This window comes from Phyllostomus hastatus, unplaced genomic scaffold, assembly GCF_019186645.2.
Source record: "Phyllostomus hastatus isolate PE091 unplaced genomic scaffold, TTU_PhHast_1.1 phas_contig_57, whole genome shotgun sequence".
NCBI lineage: Eukaryota > Metazoa > Chordata > Mammalia > Chiroptera > Phyllostomidae > Phyllostomus > Phyllostomus hastatus.
This window is the reverse complement of record NW_025333912.1, coordinates 4,531,053-4,549,162: the sequence shown is the minus strand read 5'-3', so window position 1 is coordinate 4,549,162 and position 18,110 is coordinate 4,531,053. Positions and strand designations below refer to the sequence as shown.

At 39.9% G+C, this 18,110-nt stretch overlaps 1 protein-coding gene across 2 annotated transcripts in view; it reads right to left on the bottom strand.

Moving 5' to 3' along the window:
* Positions 1-15,184, bottom strand: part of FAM117B (family with sequence similarity 117 member B) — a 113,145-nt gene extending 97,961 nt beyond the window's left edge. For both annotated transcript variants that reach the window (XM_045847625.1, XM_045847626.1), the window contains exon 1: positions 14,412-15,184. In XM_045847625.1, coding sequence (XP_045703581.1) covers positions 14,412-14,988 — 577 coding nt within the window. In that variant the 5' untranslated portion in view covers positions 14,989-15,184. The remainder of the gene's footprint in view (positions 1-14,411) is intronic.
* Positions 15,185-18,110: the final 2,926 nt, after the last annotated feature.

Sequence of the window (18,110 nt, the reverse complement as noted above, 5' to 3'; positions counted from 1 at the left end):
AAAACAAAGGCCTGCAACCAAGATTTACTCTACACAGCAAGGCTCTCAATTAAAATGGAAGGCAAAATAAGGATTTTCCCAGACAAAAAAAAAGGCTGAAAGAATACACCTCCACCAAACCAGTACTACAAGGTTTACTAAATGGACTACTATCAGAGAAAGGAAAGAATGAAAGAGAGAGGAACACAGGTACAAACCGGGAGAAATGGACAAACACCTATCAATAATAACCTTAAATGTTAATGGATTAAATGCTCCAGCCAAAAGACAAAGTAGCTGAATGGGTAAGAAAACATTACTCACACATGCTGCCTACAAGACACCCACCTCAGACCAAAAGACCTACACAGACTGAAAATGAAGGGCTGGAAACAAATATTCCAAGCAAACAGACAGGAAAGAAAAGCCAGAGTAGCAATACTCATATAAGCAAAATAGCCTTCAAAAAAAGAGCCATAAAAAGAGACCCAGAAGGACACTTCATAATACTCAAGGGAAGAATCCATCAACAAGACATAAGCATTACAAACATATATACACCCAACATAGGAGCACCCAAATATATAAGGAAAATCTTAGAGAACCTCAAGAAAGACACAAACAACAACACTATTTATTAGGGGACTTTAATACCCCACTGTCAAAAATGGATAGATCTTCCCAAACAAAATATCAACAAAGATATTGCAGCATTGAACAATGTCCTAGTTACAGAACCTTTCATCCCAAAGAAGCAAAATACACATTCTTTCAAATACACATGGAACATTTTCAAAGATAGACTATGACAGGACACAAAACAAGCCTCAACAAATTCAAGAAAACTGAAATCATATCAAGCATTTTCTCTGACCACAAGGGACTAAAACTAGAAACCACCCTCAAGAGAAAAGTCAAAAACATTCAAATTCATGGAGAATGAAAAGCATGCTATTAAACAATGAATGGTTAAAGAAGGAGATCAAAGAAGTAATCAAAAAGTTTCTGGAAACAAATGAAAATGAACTTACAACAGTCCAAAACTTATGGGACACAGCAAAGGCAGTCCTGAGAGGGAAGTTCATAACAATACAGGCCTATCTGAAAAAGACACAACAATTTCAAATAAACAACCTAACACTACATCTAAAAGAACTGAAGGAACAACAACAAAGACTGCCCAGAGCAAGCAGAAGGAAGGATATAATCAAGATCAGAGTAGAATTAAATGACAAAGACTAAAAGAACAATTTAAGGACCAATGAATCCAGGAGCTGGTTCTCTGAAGAAATAAAATCAACAAGCCTTTAAGCAGACTCATCAATAAAAAAAGAGAGAGGACCCAAATAAACACAATCAGAAATAAAAGAGGTAAGATTAAAACTGATACCACAGAAATACAAAGGATTATAAGAAATTACTACAAAGAACTATATACCAAGAAGTTTGAAAACCTAGGTGAAATGAACAAATTTCTAGAAAAATATAATCTTCCAAAACTGAATGAAGAAGCAGAAAGCATGAACAGACCAGTAACAGTTGATGAAACTGAAGCAATATTCAAAAAACTCCCAGCACACAAAAGCTCTGGACCGGACGGTTTCAATGGGAGAATTTTACAAAACATTTAAGGAAGAGCTAACCCCTATCCTTCACAAACTATTCCAAAAATCCAAGATGACAAAATACTCCCAAACTCTTTTTATGAGGCCAGCATCATCCTAAACCCAAAACCAGATAAAGATACAACAAAGAAAGAAAACTTCAGGCCAATGTCGCTGATAAACATAGACACTAAAATCCTCAACAAAACAATGGCAAACTGCACTCAGCAATACATTAAAAGCATCATACACCATGATCAAGTGGGATTCATCTCAGAGATGCAAGGATAGTACACTATTCACAAATCAATAAATGTAATACATCTCATAAACAAAAGGAAAGATCAAAGTCACATTATCATGTCAACATACAGAAAAAGCATTTGATAAGATACAGCCCCTATTTATGACAAAAACACTCAGCAAAGTGGGAACAGAGGGAGCATTCCTCAGTCTAATAAAAATAAAGGTCATATATGAGAGACCTATAGCCAATATCATAATCAATGGGCAAAAACTAAAAGCCTTCCCACTAAGATCAGGAACACGACAAGGTTTTCCACTTTTACCACTTCTAACCAACATAGTATTGGAAGTCCTAGTCACAGCAATCAGACAAGGAATTAAAACGCATCCAAATTGGAAAAGAGGAAACAAAACTGTCATTGCTTGAAGATGACATGATAGTGTACATACAAAACCCTACAGACTCCACAAAAAAACTGCTCAACCTAATAAATGAATGTCAAAACATCAGGGTACAAAATCAATAATCAGAATCAAAGGCATTTTTGTACACGAACAATGCAATATCAGAAACAGAAATCAGGAAAGAAATCCCACTTGATATAACAACAAGAAAAATAAAATATCTGGGAATAAACCTAACCAAGGAGGTAAAAGACCTATACTCACAAAACTACACTACACTAAAGAAAGAAATTAAGGAAGATAAAAACAAATAGAAGCATATACTATGTTCATGAATGGGAAAATTAACATCATCAAAATGCCCATATTACCCAAAGCAATCTATAGATTCAATGCAATACCTATTAAAGTACCAATGGCATACTTCACAGATATAGAACAAATACTTCAAAAATCTATATGGAACTATAAACGACCCCAAATAGCTACAGCAATTTTCAGAAAGAAGAGCAAAGTAGGAGGGATCACAATACCTGATATCAAACTGTATTACAAGGCCACTGTAATCAAAACAGCCTGGTACTGGCATAAAAACAGACACATAGACCAATGGAACAGATTAGAGAGCCCAGAAATAAATCCAAGTCTCTACAGTCAATTAGCATTTAACAAAGAGGGCAGCAGCATAAAACGGAGTAAAAACAGTCTCTTCAACAAATAGTGTTGGGAGATCTGGACAGCTACATGCAAAAAAATGAAACTTGATCACCAACTTATACCATACACAAAAATAAATTCTAGGTAGATAAAATACTTAAATATAAGCCATGACACCATAAAAGCCCTAGAGGAGAATATAGGCAACAAAATCTCAGATACTCCGTGCAGCAGTAGTTTCAGTGATATGTCCCCTAGAGCAAGGGACATAAAGGAAAGAATAAACAAATGGGATCTCATCAAAAATAAAAAGCTTCTGCACAGCTAAAGAAAACATCAGCAAAATGAAAAGAGAACCAACTAAATGGGAAAACATATTTGCCAATGATACCTCAGACACGAGTTTGATCTCCAAAATACATAAAGAACTCACATGACTCCACTCTAAGAAGACAAGCAACCCAATTAAAAAATGGGCAAAGGATTTGAACAGATACTTAGCATCACCAGCCATCAGAGAGACGCAAATTAAAACCACAATGAGATACCACTTCACACCAGTCAGAATGGACATCATAAACAAATCCACAAACAACAAGTACGGGATGTGGAGAAAACAAGAGAGGATGTGGAGAAAAGGGAACCCTAGTGCACTGTTGATGGGAATGCAGACTGGTGCAGCCACTGTGGAAAACAGTATGGAATTTCCTTAAAAAACTAAACATGGAACTGCCTTTTGACCTGGCAATTCCACTGCTGGGATTATATCCTAAGAACACTGAAATACCAATCCAAAAGAACCTATGCACCCCAATGTTCATAGCAGCACAATGTACAATAGCCAAGTGCTGGGAGCAACCTAAGTGCCCATCAGTAAATGAATGGATCAAACACCCATGGTACATTTATACGATGGAATACTATGCAGCAGAAAGAAAGGAGGCTCCTACCCTTTGTCACAACATGGATGGAATTGGAGAGCATCACGCTAAGTGAAATAAGCCAGGAGGTGAAAGACAAATACCATATGATCTCACCTTTAACTGGAACCTAATCAACAAAACAAACAAGCAAGCAAAATATAACCAGAGACATTGAAATAAAGAACAAACTGACAGTAACCAGAGGGGAGGTGGGAGGGGACAATGGGGGGAAAAGGGTGAAGGGTTTTCAGGAACAACTATTAAGGACATATGGACAAAATCAAGGGAGGGGTGGAGATAGGAGAGGGATGTGGGGATGGCTGGGGTCGGGGGAGTGGTGGCAGGGTGGGGGAAGCAGACAACTGTACTTGAACAACAATAAAAAAAATGAAACACAGGGGAAAAAATACAGAATAACGAGCACAGTGAATGGGGAGGGGAAAAAGCAAACACGAATGAAAAAGAAAGAAGGAAAAAACCAGCCCTACACCAAGGTTATCATCATTTCAGAACGGTAGTAACACTTCCATAAAGAAAACAACACACACATACACACACATCCTCTGTTATAAATAAAGAAGTAAGAATGAGTGACATTAAACTATAATCAGACTGAAATTTCAACAGCAACTCTAGAAGCTAAAAGATTAAGCCCTTCCCATCTCCAATAAAAAAATTATTAACCTAAAATTCTATATCTAGTCTAACCATCAAGTACAAAGACATATCTGCAAACATTCTAGGTCTTTAAATAAATAAATACACACACACACATATATACTCATATATCTCCCATGTACTATATATTAGACACACAGTATATATAATACATATATGTATATACACATAATACACATACACATATATAATACATATACATGTATTATATATTTATAGCCCCATGTGGGTACTACCTCTCAATAAATTATTGGTGGTTATATTCTAGCAAAATAAGATCTAGAGATAAGGGCATCCAAAACAGGAGAAAAGTGAAGGAATTCCCAGTCAAGTTTCAAAACAATAGCTATGCAGCAGACCTAGAGACTAATGAGCCAGTTGGGAATACGAAGATAGAAGACTGTAGAAGGGATATCTCCAAGAAAAAGAAATAAAACTGAAAATAAAAAAAAAACCTGATGTGCTTTAAAAATATTTAAAAGAAAGTTTCTGTTACCAAAAGTTTGGGGATGGATTTGTGATAGGCACGTAGAAAATGAAGCAAACAAAAAACAAGGCAATTTTAACTTCAAGGAGCACGAAGTTATAAAGAAAGGAAATGTAATTTAGCACACCACAAGGTTCTGCTGTAAACAGAATTTACGCAGTCATAATTTAAACATTAATAATGATTTAACCAAGAGTGCTCTAACTATAACGGGAGGATTGTGGAGAACTGAGATAAGGGAGCTAAGTCTATATTTTCCACAGCAAGAAGTCACTATAAAATACAAAAAATTTAAAAAATCCTGAAGGAGCAGTGTCAGCATGTTATTTAGATATCCGGTACATGGGTTAACACCAGAGGAAACCCCTGAGAGATGAAATTGGTTATCTCTAGAGGCCAAGAATTGGAAATGGAGAGAGATGTGGCAGATGTGGTCCCTGAGAAAGAAGATACACCCAAGAAGGGCTCTGGTGATTTAATTGGGCTCAAATTAAAAAATAATAATAAAATAAAATAGACCCTAGCAGCTATTTCTACACAGTGATCTCTCAAACTGCACTTCAATGAGAAGCTTGCACTGATCTGTCTGCCTCTGCACTTAACAGCCTGCCTGCACTGTTTCTACCATCTGAGGCAGCCCTTTTAAAGAAGTTCCTGGAATCCTATTTCAACCAAAGACTAAGGCTTTCCCCATCCAACTGGAGTACCCAGCTACATCCTCATCAGTTTCTTCACCAACCAATCAGAGTGACTCCATCCCAACCAATTAGTACAGTGCCTCTTAGACCAATCAAACTGCAAGAGTTTGGAGTCCTGATTTGCATTAAGAACGAGCCAATCAGGCACCAAGGGTAGGGATTTCTGTCTCCACAAACCAGGTCCCTACTAGTTCCCAAAGCACACTTTCCTTTTCCACTAAGACTGAAGATTGCATTTCCCTGGCTGAACTGAGACACCTAAGACTTCTGCCTCTAGCACAGCGACCAGACCAGTACAATGCAAAGCAGACCAGCAAGGAGCAGAGCTGTTGGGCCAGAAAGACAGGGAGGGGCCTACCCCCAGGATAAGCCTCACAGCTGTGCGGTATCACACTATCAGAACTGAACTGTTTTGCACCGAGTCAAGTTTCCTTCTTCACCACACCCCAAATGGGGATTCCTATTGGTGCTAATCAGTGCCGTTGGAGGAATATTTTATTTGATTTTAAGTTTAGTGCTATTTGACATCTTAAATTATGTACACATACTTTGATAAAGAATAAAATTTAAACTAAAAAATAAGCCCTGGCTGGTGTGGCTCAGAGGAGTGCTGCCCTGTGAACCAAAGGGTCCCCGGTTCCATTCCCAGTCAGGGCACATACCTGGGGGGCAGGCCAGGTCCCCAGTTGGGGGCACAAGAGAGGCAACCACACACTGGTGTTTCTCTCCCTCCTTCCCTTCCCCTCTGCCTAAAAATAGATAAAATACAATCTTTAAAAAAATAAAAAGACAAATACGCTCCTTTTTCTTCAAGCAGTTTGAAAACAGAAGTGGTTGACTTTTTCAACTTCCTTCCCTCTATTGCTGAGTTATCATCTTAACCCACCTTTACCTCCTTCCCATCCTCAGAAAAAGTGAACTTAGTAGTTTGAGATTTCCAGACTCCACCATGAGATGGATCCCACTGCCTCTCACATTTTCCATGAACTTGTTCCATCTCCTATTTCTGTCCTCTCTTGAACTTGCCATCTTTCATTCTATAAATCCCAAAACCTATAACACATGCTTAAGTTTTCCCCATCCTATAAAGAGGGGGGAGAAAAAAAAACCCTTAGCTCAGCAATTCCTCCTATTTTGTCACTCTTCTTTCAGTTACGTAAGAGTCATTTAGCATCATTACCCCTGCTTCTTCACTCATCATTTCAATCTGATTTGGGCAGCCAACAAGCTACTCAAACTATTCTGTCTCAGAAATCATCAATTGGTCAAGATGCCAAATTCACAAGGCTATTCTCCAGGCTCAACCTACTTGTTCTCTTCACAGAATTTGAAAATCTTTACCCTCTCCTCCTTGAAATTCGATCTCTTTTGGCTTTTGGAACACTTTTCTACCATTTAGCCTCCTACCACATCCTCAGGCTTCTATGCTAGCTTTTCTTTCTACCCTTAAAAGTGCTTATTTTCTGCCAGATATCTATCCTCAGCCCCCATCACCTTAACCATTCTAGTGATTAGTCGTTTCAAGTATTGCTCACATTCAAATACCTAGCATACAGTACATGTTAAATAAATATTTACTAAAATAAATGTCCCACTTTTTTGTACCCAGTTTAAACTGCACCCGAGTTCTAAAACTGCACTTGCCATAATCTAAAAAACTACTTGGATTTCCTAACAACACAGACTAAATTTGTCTAGAACTGAGCTCATTTTCTCATCCTAAACTTGGACCCCCTACTATGTTGCTTATGTACCACTATCCAAACTATTATCCTCAACTCTCCCTTTCTCAATCTCAATATCCAGCAGGTTACCATATTAACGTTTCCTCAATCCCTTCATCCTGGTCATTCCCACTGCCACTGTACCTAAATTCAGGTGCTCAATGCCTGTGTAAATTACTCTTCTACTGTCTCTCCTATTTCAAATTCATACTCTACTCATCCTAAATATTTATAAATTCTATGCATTCTTAAGAATGCAAATATTACTAATAACAAATTAACTTTTAATACCTAAACAACTAGATAATGATAATGAAAATGATATGAAAATAGCTAATACTATAAGATTCCTATACTGACACAGAGATTACAAGAACTTTACCCTTTTAACAATCCTCTGTTAAGTACTATTAGTTAGTATCTCGTTTCTACAGTTACAGTGAATTTGCCTGAAGTTAAACAGATACTAAGTAAGTGGTGTCAAGATTTGAACACTGGCAGTCTGGCTCCAAAGTTATGAACAATGCAATATATTCTATTAAATCCATTCTGAAAACATACTTTTCTATTCACTTTTCCCATTGTTCTCTCCCTTCTCCCCAACATTCTATACTCTATATTTTAAGACATATAGGACTGAATATGATATGTATCTTTTCACACCTCTATGATCCAACTGTAAAGTTCTGTCCCTTTCTTTCCAACCCAAATCAAAAACCATCACCTCCTTTTTTTTTTAATCCTTACCTTAGGACAAGCTTATTAATTTTAGAGGGAGGGGAAGTAATGGGGAGGACATCGATTGGTTGCCTCTCCTATATGCCCCAACTGAGAACCAAACCTGCAACCCAGGCTTATGCCCTGACCAGAAATAGAACCTGTGATCTTTTACTTTACAGGACAACTCTCCAACCAACTGAGCCACACCAGCCAGGGCAAAGCCATCTCTTCTGATAGAGCTTCTATATCCATTCCCTAAAGAATTATTCATTTCTCTACAAGTTCAGAGCACTTATCATATTATAATATATATTATGTACCAGTCTTACATGGCTGCTTTGTGAGTCTCTGGAGTTCTTGTTTCTTTTACATCTTTGTACTGCACAGTTCCTAACACAGTAACCAAAGCTCACAGAATTGAACTTAATTAAATAAAATCTGCTAGCCAAGATGCTGAACTAACAGTAAGGTTCTATCTACTTTACCTCATCTTCAACTATAAAATACAGACATTACAAACCAGATTCCCTTGAACAAAGTGAAAATTAGCAGCAGTTCTTTAAGTGTCAGAAAAATACTAAATTCTTAAAGCTCTGTACATCACAAAGTACTGGGAAGTACAAGTCTAAGATCCTGCAAATATTAAGTTCTAGTACCCTACTTCCTCCTGATTATTAGTCCAGAGACCTCCATCTCTTGTTGCTGTTCTTGCCACTTCCCCCATCCTCAATAAACAACTGAATTCATACACAACAAAGTAAGGGAAAAATGAACAAAAACACCATTTGCTATCTACATATCAGACACACTGATACATATACTGTACTAATGCCATTTTCTCTAATGAGTTTTCAAAAAATTTTCCTTTGGTGTTTCCAGTAACTTTTTTTTAAAATTTAGAGTACAGCAAAATCACAGTGGGGTGGAAATGGGGCTTTGAAGTCTGTACTAGGGCCTGGGACCTGAATTTTTACCAAAGACCCTAAGTGATTCTGATAAAGATGAACCAGACCACACTCTGAGAACACAGGCAATGTTCTCTCAAATTGGAAATTTCATACAACCATGAAAACTAAGCCTACACTGGCAATTTATGTTATATCCACTAAAACTAGAAACAAATTAATACGATATACAATAGCTAATTTTTACAATGAAGTACAGTACTGAGTATTTTTAAATTCTCTTTCATGTAATCCTTACCACCATATGAAGTAGATACAGATATCATCATTACCTTTTGTACAGATGAGAAAGTTAAGGGTCAGAAAGTTATTCACCTCCCCATATCACATAGCTTCTAAGTGGCAGAACACAGATGTTAAACACAGACTATCTACCCAAAGCCTATGCTCCTAACCTCCATGTTAAGCCACCTCTCCATTTATAGTATATTTGACATTTTATTGAGTTAGATAGAATCAGGTAAAAAGAGGAAAGGCACAAAAACAAACCCCACCTTCTTCACCTTTTTATCTACAGTTAACATTGTTGCCTAGTTACCTTCTCTAAGCATGTCTCAGTTGCTAATGACAAACCACACTGCCATGGAAATGGCAGGCACTTAAGGTGGGAAGTTTAAAATGTCTGTCAGATGTATCATTGGCAAATACCTCCTCCCATTCAGTAGTCTGTCTTTTTGTTTTATTGATGGTTTCCATTTGATGCAGATATTCGCCAATGATACATCTGATGAGAGATTAATATCCAAAATTTATTAAAAATTCAGACAACTTAAAACCAGAAAAACAAACAACCCAATTAAAAAGTAGGCAGAAGACCTGAACAGACCCTTCTGCAAGGAAGACATACAGATGGCCAACAAACACATGAAAAGATGCTCAGCTTCACTAATCATCACAGAAATGCAAATCAAAACCACAATGAGATACCACTTCAAACCTGTCAGAATGGCAATCATCAATAAAACCACAAACAAATATTGGTGAGGAAGTAGGGAAAAGGGAACCCTAGTATACTATTGGTGGGAATGCAGATTAGTACATCCGCTATGGAAAACAGTGTGGAGTTTTCTCAAAAAATTAAAAATGAAATTGCCTATGACCCAGAGATTCCACTTCTAAGAATATATCCAAAGTAATTCAAAACACTAATTTGAAATAATATACGCACCCCTATATTCACTGCAGCATTATTTACAATAGCCAAGCCATGGAAGCAATTCAAGAGCTCATTAACAGACAAGTGGATAAAAAGGCTGCGGTACATATACACAATGGAATACTTACTTGGCCATTAAAAAAAAGAAATCTGACCTTTCTGACAGCATGGATGGGCCTAGAGGGTATTATGCGAAGTAAAACAAATCAGACAGAGAAAGACAAATACCATATGATTTCTCTTACATGTGGAATCTAAAGAAGAGAAAAACAAAATAGAAACAGACTCATAGATACAGAGAACAGACTGACAACTGTCAGAAGAGAAGGCGGCTGGTGAGCTGGGTGGAAAAGGTAAAACCCTACACACTGGTAGTGACAGAATGGTCAAAGAGATGCACATTACAGCATAGGGAATACAGTCAATAATATTGTGATAATTATGTATGGGTCCAGGTGGGTACTTGAAGGAATGGGACATGATTTTCAAACTACATTGCTGTACATCAGAAACTAATACAGAATAACACTGCATGTAGTTGAAAATACATATATATCTGCAGCAAGAGATAAGTTACCTACAGTGGAGTTCCCCTAAGACTGTCAGTTGATTTTCTCAAAAGAGACCTTACAGGCAAGAAGAGGCTGGAAAGAAATATTCCAAGTCATGAAAGGCAAGGACCTACATCCCAGATTGCTCTATCCAGCAAAGCTTTTATTTAGAATGGAAGGGCAAATAAAGTGCTTCTCAGATAAGGTCAAGTTCAAGCAGTTTATCATCACCAAGCCCTTATTTTATGAAATGTTAAAGGGGCTTATCTAAGAAAAGATAAACAAACATGTACAGAAAAATGACAGCAAACTCACAATTATTAACAACCACACCTAAAACAAAAAGAAACTAAGCAAACAACTAGAACAGGAACAGAACCGCAGAAATGGAGATCACCTGGAGGGTTAGCAACAGGAGAGCGGGAGGAGGAGCGAGGGGGAAAAGGTACAGAGAATAAGTAGCATAGATGATAGGCAGAAAATAGATGGGGGGGGGGGAGGGCAAGAATAGTATGGGAAATGTAGAAGCTAAAAAACTTATGACACATGGACATGAACTAAAGGGGGGGAATGTGGGTGGGAGAGGGTGTGCAGGGTGGAGGGGAATGACGGGGAAAAAATGGGACAATTGTAATAGCATAATCAATAACATATTTAAAAAAAGAAAAGAAAAAATATCTGTCGGGGTAGATGCTTGGATTACCTTCTAGCAGCAATGTTCAACCCTTTTCATTTCATGGTACACATAAAGTAATTATTAAAATTCTGCAACACACCAAAAAATATACTTTTTGCAAATGTGACCAAAAAAATAGGTGTAATTTTGATCCATTCACACTGACGGCTCTTGTTGTGTTGGCTGTTGTCAATTTTTTATTTGAAAATCTAAAGAAAAGAGGTCAGTGTCCCTAACTAAACAGGTATTGAATGTTTTAAAAGTTCTCAGAGCACACTGCTTGAAAATTGCAATAAAAGGGGAGTTCCGGATGAGCCAATAATTAGCTCTAACCCTGGAGGAATAAAGCAACTAGGAAGGAATCCAGCAGAATAGGAACAACCCTCTATGTTCCTGAGACCTTCAATTTAGGGACTTTCAGATACTGAATCCCTAACAAAGGCCATGGCATCCAGTTCATCTGACAGACATCCAGAAAGCAGCAGCCTGGTCTAGATGGCCTCTGGAATTTGAGTCACATGAGGTTAACAAAACTATAAAAGGGAGACACTCTTCCTCTACCAGTAAAGATTTCTACCTTTCACTGAGGCTATAAACTGGGGGTAATCTCCCTTTAATCTGAAAGACTCTCCTTTTGCCCTGGCCAGGTAGCTCAGTTGGTTAGAGTGTCATCCTGATGCATTATAGTTATGATTTTGATCTCCATTCAAGGGCACATGCAAGAGGCAACCCATGAATGTATGAATGAGTGGGACAAGTCGATGTTTCTAAAAAAAAATCAATAAACAAACATTTAAAAGATTCTCCTTTTTCCTTTTCTCTTTCCAATTTTAGTCTGAGGGAAAAAAAGTAAATGGTCTAGTTTGTGTTATAAAGACTTGAAATCTGAAAATTGTCCCATTCTGCATGAAAGTTTACCAGAGTGAAACAAGAATATATTCCTGGAAAGGAGGGTTATCAGACATACATTTTAGTTGTAACTTAGTAACAGGCAGTATCTCTTTTCACACCTGAGAACGCTGCATTAGAGGAAATAGAGATTTTATTTTTCTGGGGTTTTCTTGCGTTTTTTTCTGAGGGGGTGTAATGAGAAAGGTTAATTTTACAGCATGAATACTCTAGGGAATGATAGATCTGAGGGAAGTGAGCTTTGGGAAACATGAAGAATAGGCACATCAGGAGCCTGATATACAGGAAATTGAGCCCTTCTAGAGATCAGAAGAACAACTTTCTCCACACATTGCCAATATTTAATTTAACTCAGCTCTTCTCAGACTGCTGCTCTGATTTAAAGGTCAAATAGTTAAGAGGGTCACCAGAGTCTATTACCAGAATTCGGTCACCACCTTCTACCACCAACTCTACTGCCCATTTAAGCAGCTCTCTTCCCTTTTACCTGCCACACTATTTAGTTCCAGAAGGTTGAAAGTAAACTCAAGCAATCAATTATGTTCACCAGATAGCTCTAAGAGTTACTTCAAAAATTAAACACATGCAATTTTGTGCTATATATTTCCCAAGTTCTATCTAATACATCATAAAGCTACCTCGATATAATGTAAAAGATATGTTTTGGGGGTACCACGCAGCAGAGTTCAAATATCAACTCTAACACTTGTTACTTAACCTCTCTAAAACTTACTGTGAAAATTAAAATGAGAACTTGTAGGTAAATCGCCCACCGTATAGTAGGAGCTCAGTAAAGTGATAGCTATTTGATGGGAAGGAAGTCCTAGTACTTTAAACAAATCAGTTTTAAAAAACTATTTTGCATTTTCAAAAAGTTTAAGACAGCACTCTTGCTCTAATTAGAAAACACCATTGATCATTTTTCAGGGCAATTCTATCCCTCCAAAAAGTATCCATTGTCTAAATCTCTGATAAAATAAACGGTAAGAAAAATTCATCCTACTCCCTGAATTTCTGAACCAACATTTGAAATCACTTCAACTGTTTTATTTAGTTAGGAAGTACTGTACTAAGTTTCCTGAAATTCCCAGCCATTCTGCCTGAAAGATTTTAACACAAATTCCCTAGATAAGGAAAAGACAGTATTAACACATATGCTAAAAACCATCCATACACTTCTTCACTACATTCTAACAGGAAGGCAACTAGATGATAAAATTTATCCCTTCCTATTTCCATAATTTGAATTTCTCTATTGAGTAATTCTTTATGAATGACTCCAGTGGAACTCCACAACTCCATAGAGGACCTTTCCCTGGAAAAACCTCAGGGTAAAGAAAAAAACCATTTTTAGATCCCTCAAGTAATAACAAACTTTGGATTTGGGTGTTTTTTTTCCAACAAATGAATGGTTTTACATTCTAAATATAAAATTAGTATATCAGAAATACGCTCAGACCCTCAGACAAAGCCCATAAAACTTCCAAGGATACCTTGCTTAACTTCACTTCCTGCCACCCACTTACAAAGTCTTAGGAAACACTAACAAGGCTTCCAGCCTCACGTGTCTTCAGAGATCCAAATCTGCTATGCCGACGTATTCAGCCCCCGAATCTGGAACTGTTTTGTGAAAAATACTTAGCAGCAGACATATGCCATATTAACATTAACCATGTCACTAAAACGAAGTGACAAACTACTCTGAGCCTCACCACCAAAGGAGGGTGAGCGGTAACCAGCGGGCAGCCAGAATCCCAGGTTTATCATGAACACAAATCAGACTAGCATAGCTTAGCCGCTGCACCTCCACCGGCCGGGACGAGTGTGGAGCCGCAGAGAGATGAATGAGGCGGGCAGGGAGCTGGAGAGGGAGCGCGGGACAGGCCCCGGGAAGGCGGGGTCGCACCACTCGGGCCCCGCCCCCCACCACCCCGGCTCCGCGGCAGCGCCCCAGTCCCCGCGCAGCAGCAACGCGCACCCCGGACCCCTTCCCGGCATCACCTTCCCTTTGCTGCACGGCCCCCAGAACGTACCTGCTTTGCAAACGGGGGCGCTCGGGCTTCTCTTCTCAGGGGAGCACCGGCCCTGCTCCGGGGACCTCCTCCGGTGGCGGACGCGGGCTGGTGGTGGGGCTGCGCTCACCTCGCCTGTCCACAGGTGGGTGGGCGATGAGGAAGGCGACGACACAGTGCCCAACAGGGGCGGCGGGGGCTGCGGCCTTGGGGGGCTCCCGCGAGCCCCGGGCGCGGCGCCGCGCGTGGGGCTGGTGCCTCGCGTGGAAGTCGCTGACGCGCCCGTCTGCGTGGCCACCGTGGGGCTGGTGCGCGCGGCCGCACACCCGCTGCCGCGAGTGGGGCTTGTGCTGCGCGAGGCTGTGCGCGGGCCCCCGCCGCCAGAGGGGCCTGAGGCGCCACCACAGCAGCCGCCGTTGTTGTTGCCGCCGCCGCTCCGCGTGGGGCTGCCATGTTGTTGCTGCTGCTTCAGCTGGAACGGAACCGTCGCCCTCATGGGCTGCAGGCGGCTCCCGGCTCCCCCGGCCGTGGCGACCGCACCACCCCCGAGGGAACCGGCCGGTGTGGGGGACCCATTGCGCCTCACTCGCTGGGACATGGTCCACCCTTCCCGGTGAATGGGCGTCTGAGACGGGGGGCGGGGGGGGGGTTGTCGGGTTAAAGGGGAAAGATTCTCGAGGCCAAAGGGAAGGCCCCCGCGGCGGGGTGACGAAGCCGGAATCCGGGGTGCGGGGGCCGCCTGGACCGCTGCTGGCAGCAACGAGGTGGTGCAACCGCCGCCGCCGCCGCCGCTTCTCCTCATCAACAATAGTGTCTCCTCCGCTGCCCCCGCCCCCCACGAACGCCCATTGGTGTAGCGTCAGCCACGCTCAAGCCGCTCCACCGCGCCCATTGGCTGCAAGCAGATCGGCCCCGGATCCCCGGGGCCTTAGAGAGCTTGGGTTTGCGCGGACACCTTCTGCTCTTTAAAGAGGAGACCCGCCCCCCGGGGGGAGGCGGAGCGGAGGAAACAGGCCTTGTGTGTGTGTGATATGTGAATGTGTGTGTGTGTACACGTGAGTACGTGTACGCGCGTGCCTGGCCAAGCGCAGCTTTCACTTCCACTGAAGGGAGCTCTGGGCACTCAGATTCTGGAATATTGCCAAAGAGAATGTCCCAAACCAGAGCTGTCCCCAGAGGTGTCTGAAGTCTTTTTCTCACAACTCATTTCCTTTCCTCTCAGTATTCACTGACAGAGGCCTGTACATGGCTTTTTTCTTGATCTTTTTGTTCTGTCCTGCAGAACGTTTCCACCAACGTTTGGGCAGAGCTCAAAGGAGAAGAAATTTAGTTAATCTTACTGGCATTTTACACCTCATCTCTTTATTTATTTTTTATTATTTTTTCCCAGGACCCACTCATCTCTTTAAAAATAAAAAAATAAAAAAACTCTACAAAGAGCCAAGTCTCAGATTAAAATTGCCTGTTAGAATGCAGTTTTCGATTGTAAATTATCAAATGCTATTACTACCCTCCTGTATCTCAAGTAATCAACAATTCATTTTAATGAGCTACTTCACAGTTCCCTGATCCCTTGGTAAGATGTTCGCTACAAGTTTGTAAAGACCCCTAGTTTACAAAGGGCCTTACTTGATCTTCACAATCACTATTTGAGAAAGAACTGGATCAGTCATTCATATATTTATCTAGCAGAGGAAACAGGTCTCTGTATTATGCGCAAGAACTCAGGAAGACAGGCAGTAACATTAGTTCTAAAATAACCTTAGAGGCTTCTCATCAAGGAAAAAATATGGTGGACCCTTACCCCACATACTCACATCTCAGTTTATAAATTGCTTGTCCATGACCTCTTTTCCCTTTACTACTTTATTAATGTACATTCTAGACAGATTTCATCTTGTAAAAATGGAGTGGAAGGCACAGGATGATTTGCTGTAGATCTGAAATTCTACTGGGTCCATGTGGGTTGTGGTGGAAAGCCTCTGAAGACTAAAGAAGAGATTCAGATCCCAGATCCACCACTTATTCTGTGACCTTTTACAGGTCACTAGCCAGTTTCCTGTTCTGTAAAAGGCAGTTAAACAATGCCATCTCTTTCATCCGATTGTTGTGATTATTAACCGAAGGTTAAGTGAGAATGTGGTATGTAGAAGGTACTCAACAGTGCCAGAGTTTCCATGTGCTTCAGAAGTCCATTGCCTATTCCTTCTCTCTCCCCTATGACAAAGAGGCCCCAAGCCCATGAAAATGCTTTGTTGGCTTATGCTCTGGATAGACCTGATATCGCTACCCATTTCCACAACCTGGAGTGAAGACAAAAATAGCCTCTCATCAGACAGACACACAGGAAACTGCCAGCAAGATCCATGCAAAGTGCTAAGGCTGGACTTAAGAGACAAGATAAGCCTTTACATAAGAATTTAATGGAAGGTGTATCTGGCACTTTGTCCTGCGCAAAGTAGGAGCTCAATATATATTTATTGAATTAAACTGCAGGAATTCACCAACCCTAGTGTCTTAGGCTTCCTGATGAATCACTTTTGGTGTTACCAAACTAGAGACCTATTAGTTGATAGCAAGAAACTTTTAGCTGTTCTGAACTAAAGTACTAATTTCAGCACAGAAGTTTATTAGATAAAAGTTAAAATGTCCTTGGCTCAATCATGAGTTCACATTTTGCTTCTAGTCATATTTGCTAAAGAAACCCAAAACTCCATAACTTCAGAAAATGCCTCTTTTTCATCTTGACCGCTTACCTCAATCAGTTTCAGGCTTAACTTTAAACAAATGAGAATGTGTCAAATGAAGCAGGTACTAACCATTTCAGCCCCCTTTGTACTAAACAATATTTGTGATGACTTATAAATCATCAAAGAATGCTAAAAAAATACTCACTTTAGAATTTTTTGTTCTGGTTTTAAGATTTAATGGCAATACATAAAAGCGTCATTTACTTCTTTATGTGTCATTGAAGATTCAGAACAATGCATCAAGGTGATGTACTGGTCTTCAGTTTGCTAGTATATCTATGAAGAGAGTCCTTGTATTTCAAACATGAACAAAATATTTCTCATTCTGATTTAACCCTTTAACCCTGTCCTTCTTAGGATGTAATTCAAATTTTTCAAGGTTGAAATGTAAATGTATGAAGATAAGGAAGCAGTGCATTGCAATTGGTTTACCCATATTTAAACTCCAGAAGACAAAATTAATAGGCTCATTTGCTTCTGTGCTTTTTTAACTCTTTAAAATGATCCTGACATGGTAAAGAAGGGTGAGTTCTAAGAAAAAGTTTGTAGTTTTTTCTTTCTTCCCATAGTGTTATCAAAATCAGCCATATTCTTTTATAAATCTCGAAAATGTCATTGAATGGAACACTACACAGCCATGCAATGATAATTATGAAATCATAATTTCCTTTCACTTTAAAATACAAAAAAATAATAATTATGCATTCATTGTAGCTGCAACAATACAAAAATGTCCATGCATTATAAACAAATACTAGAGGATAAAATACTGATATGAAAATAAAAGTCATTCTAAGCCCTGGCTGGCGTAGCTCAGTGGACTGAGCACTGGCTGTGAACCAAAGTGTCGCAGGTTCGATTCCCAGTCAGGGTACATGCCTGGGTTGCAGGCCACAGCCCCCAGCAACCACACATTGATGTTTCTCTCTCTCTCTCTCTTTCTTCCTCCCTTCCCTCTCTAAAAATGAAT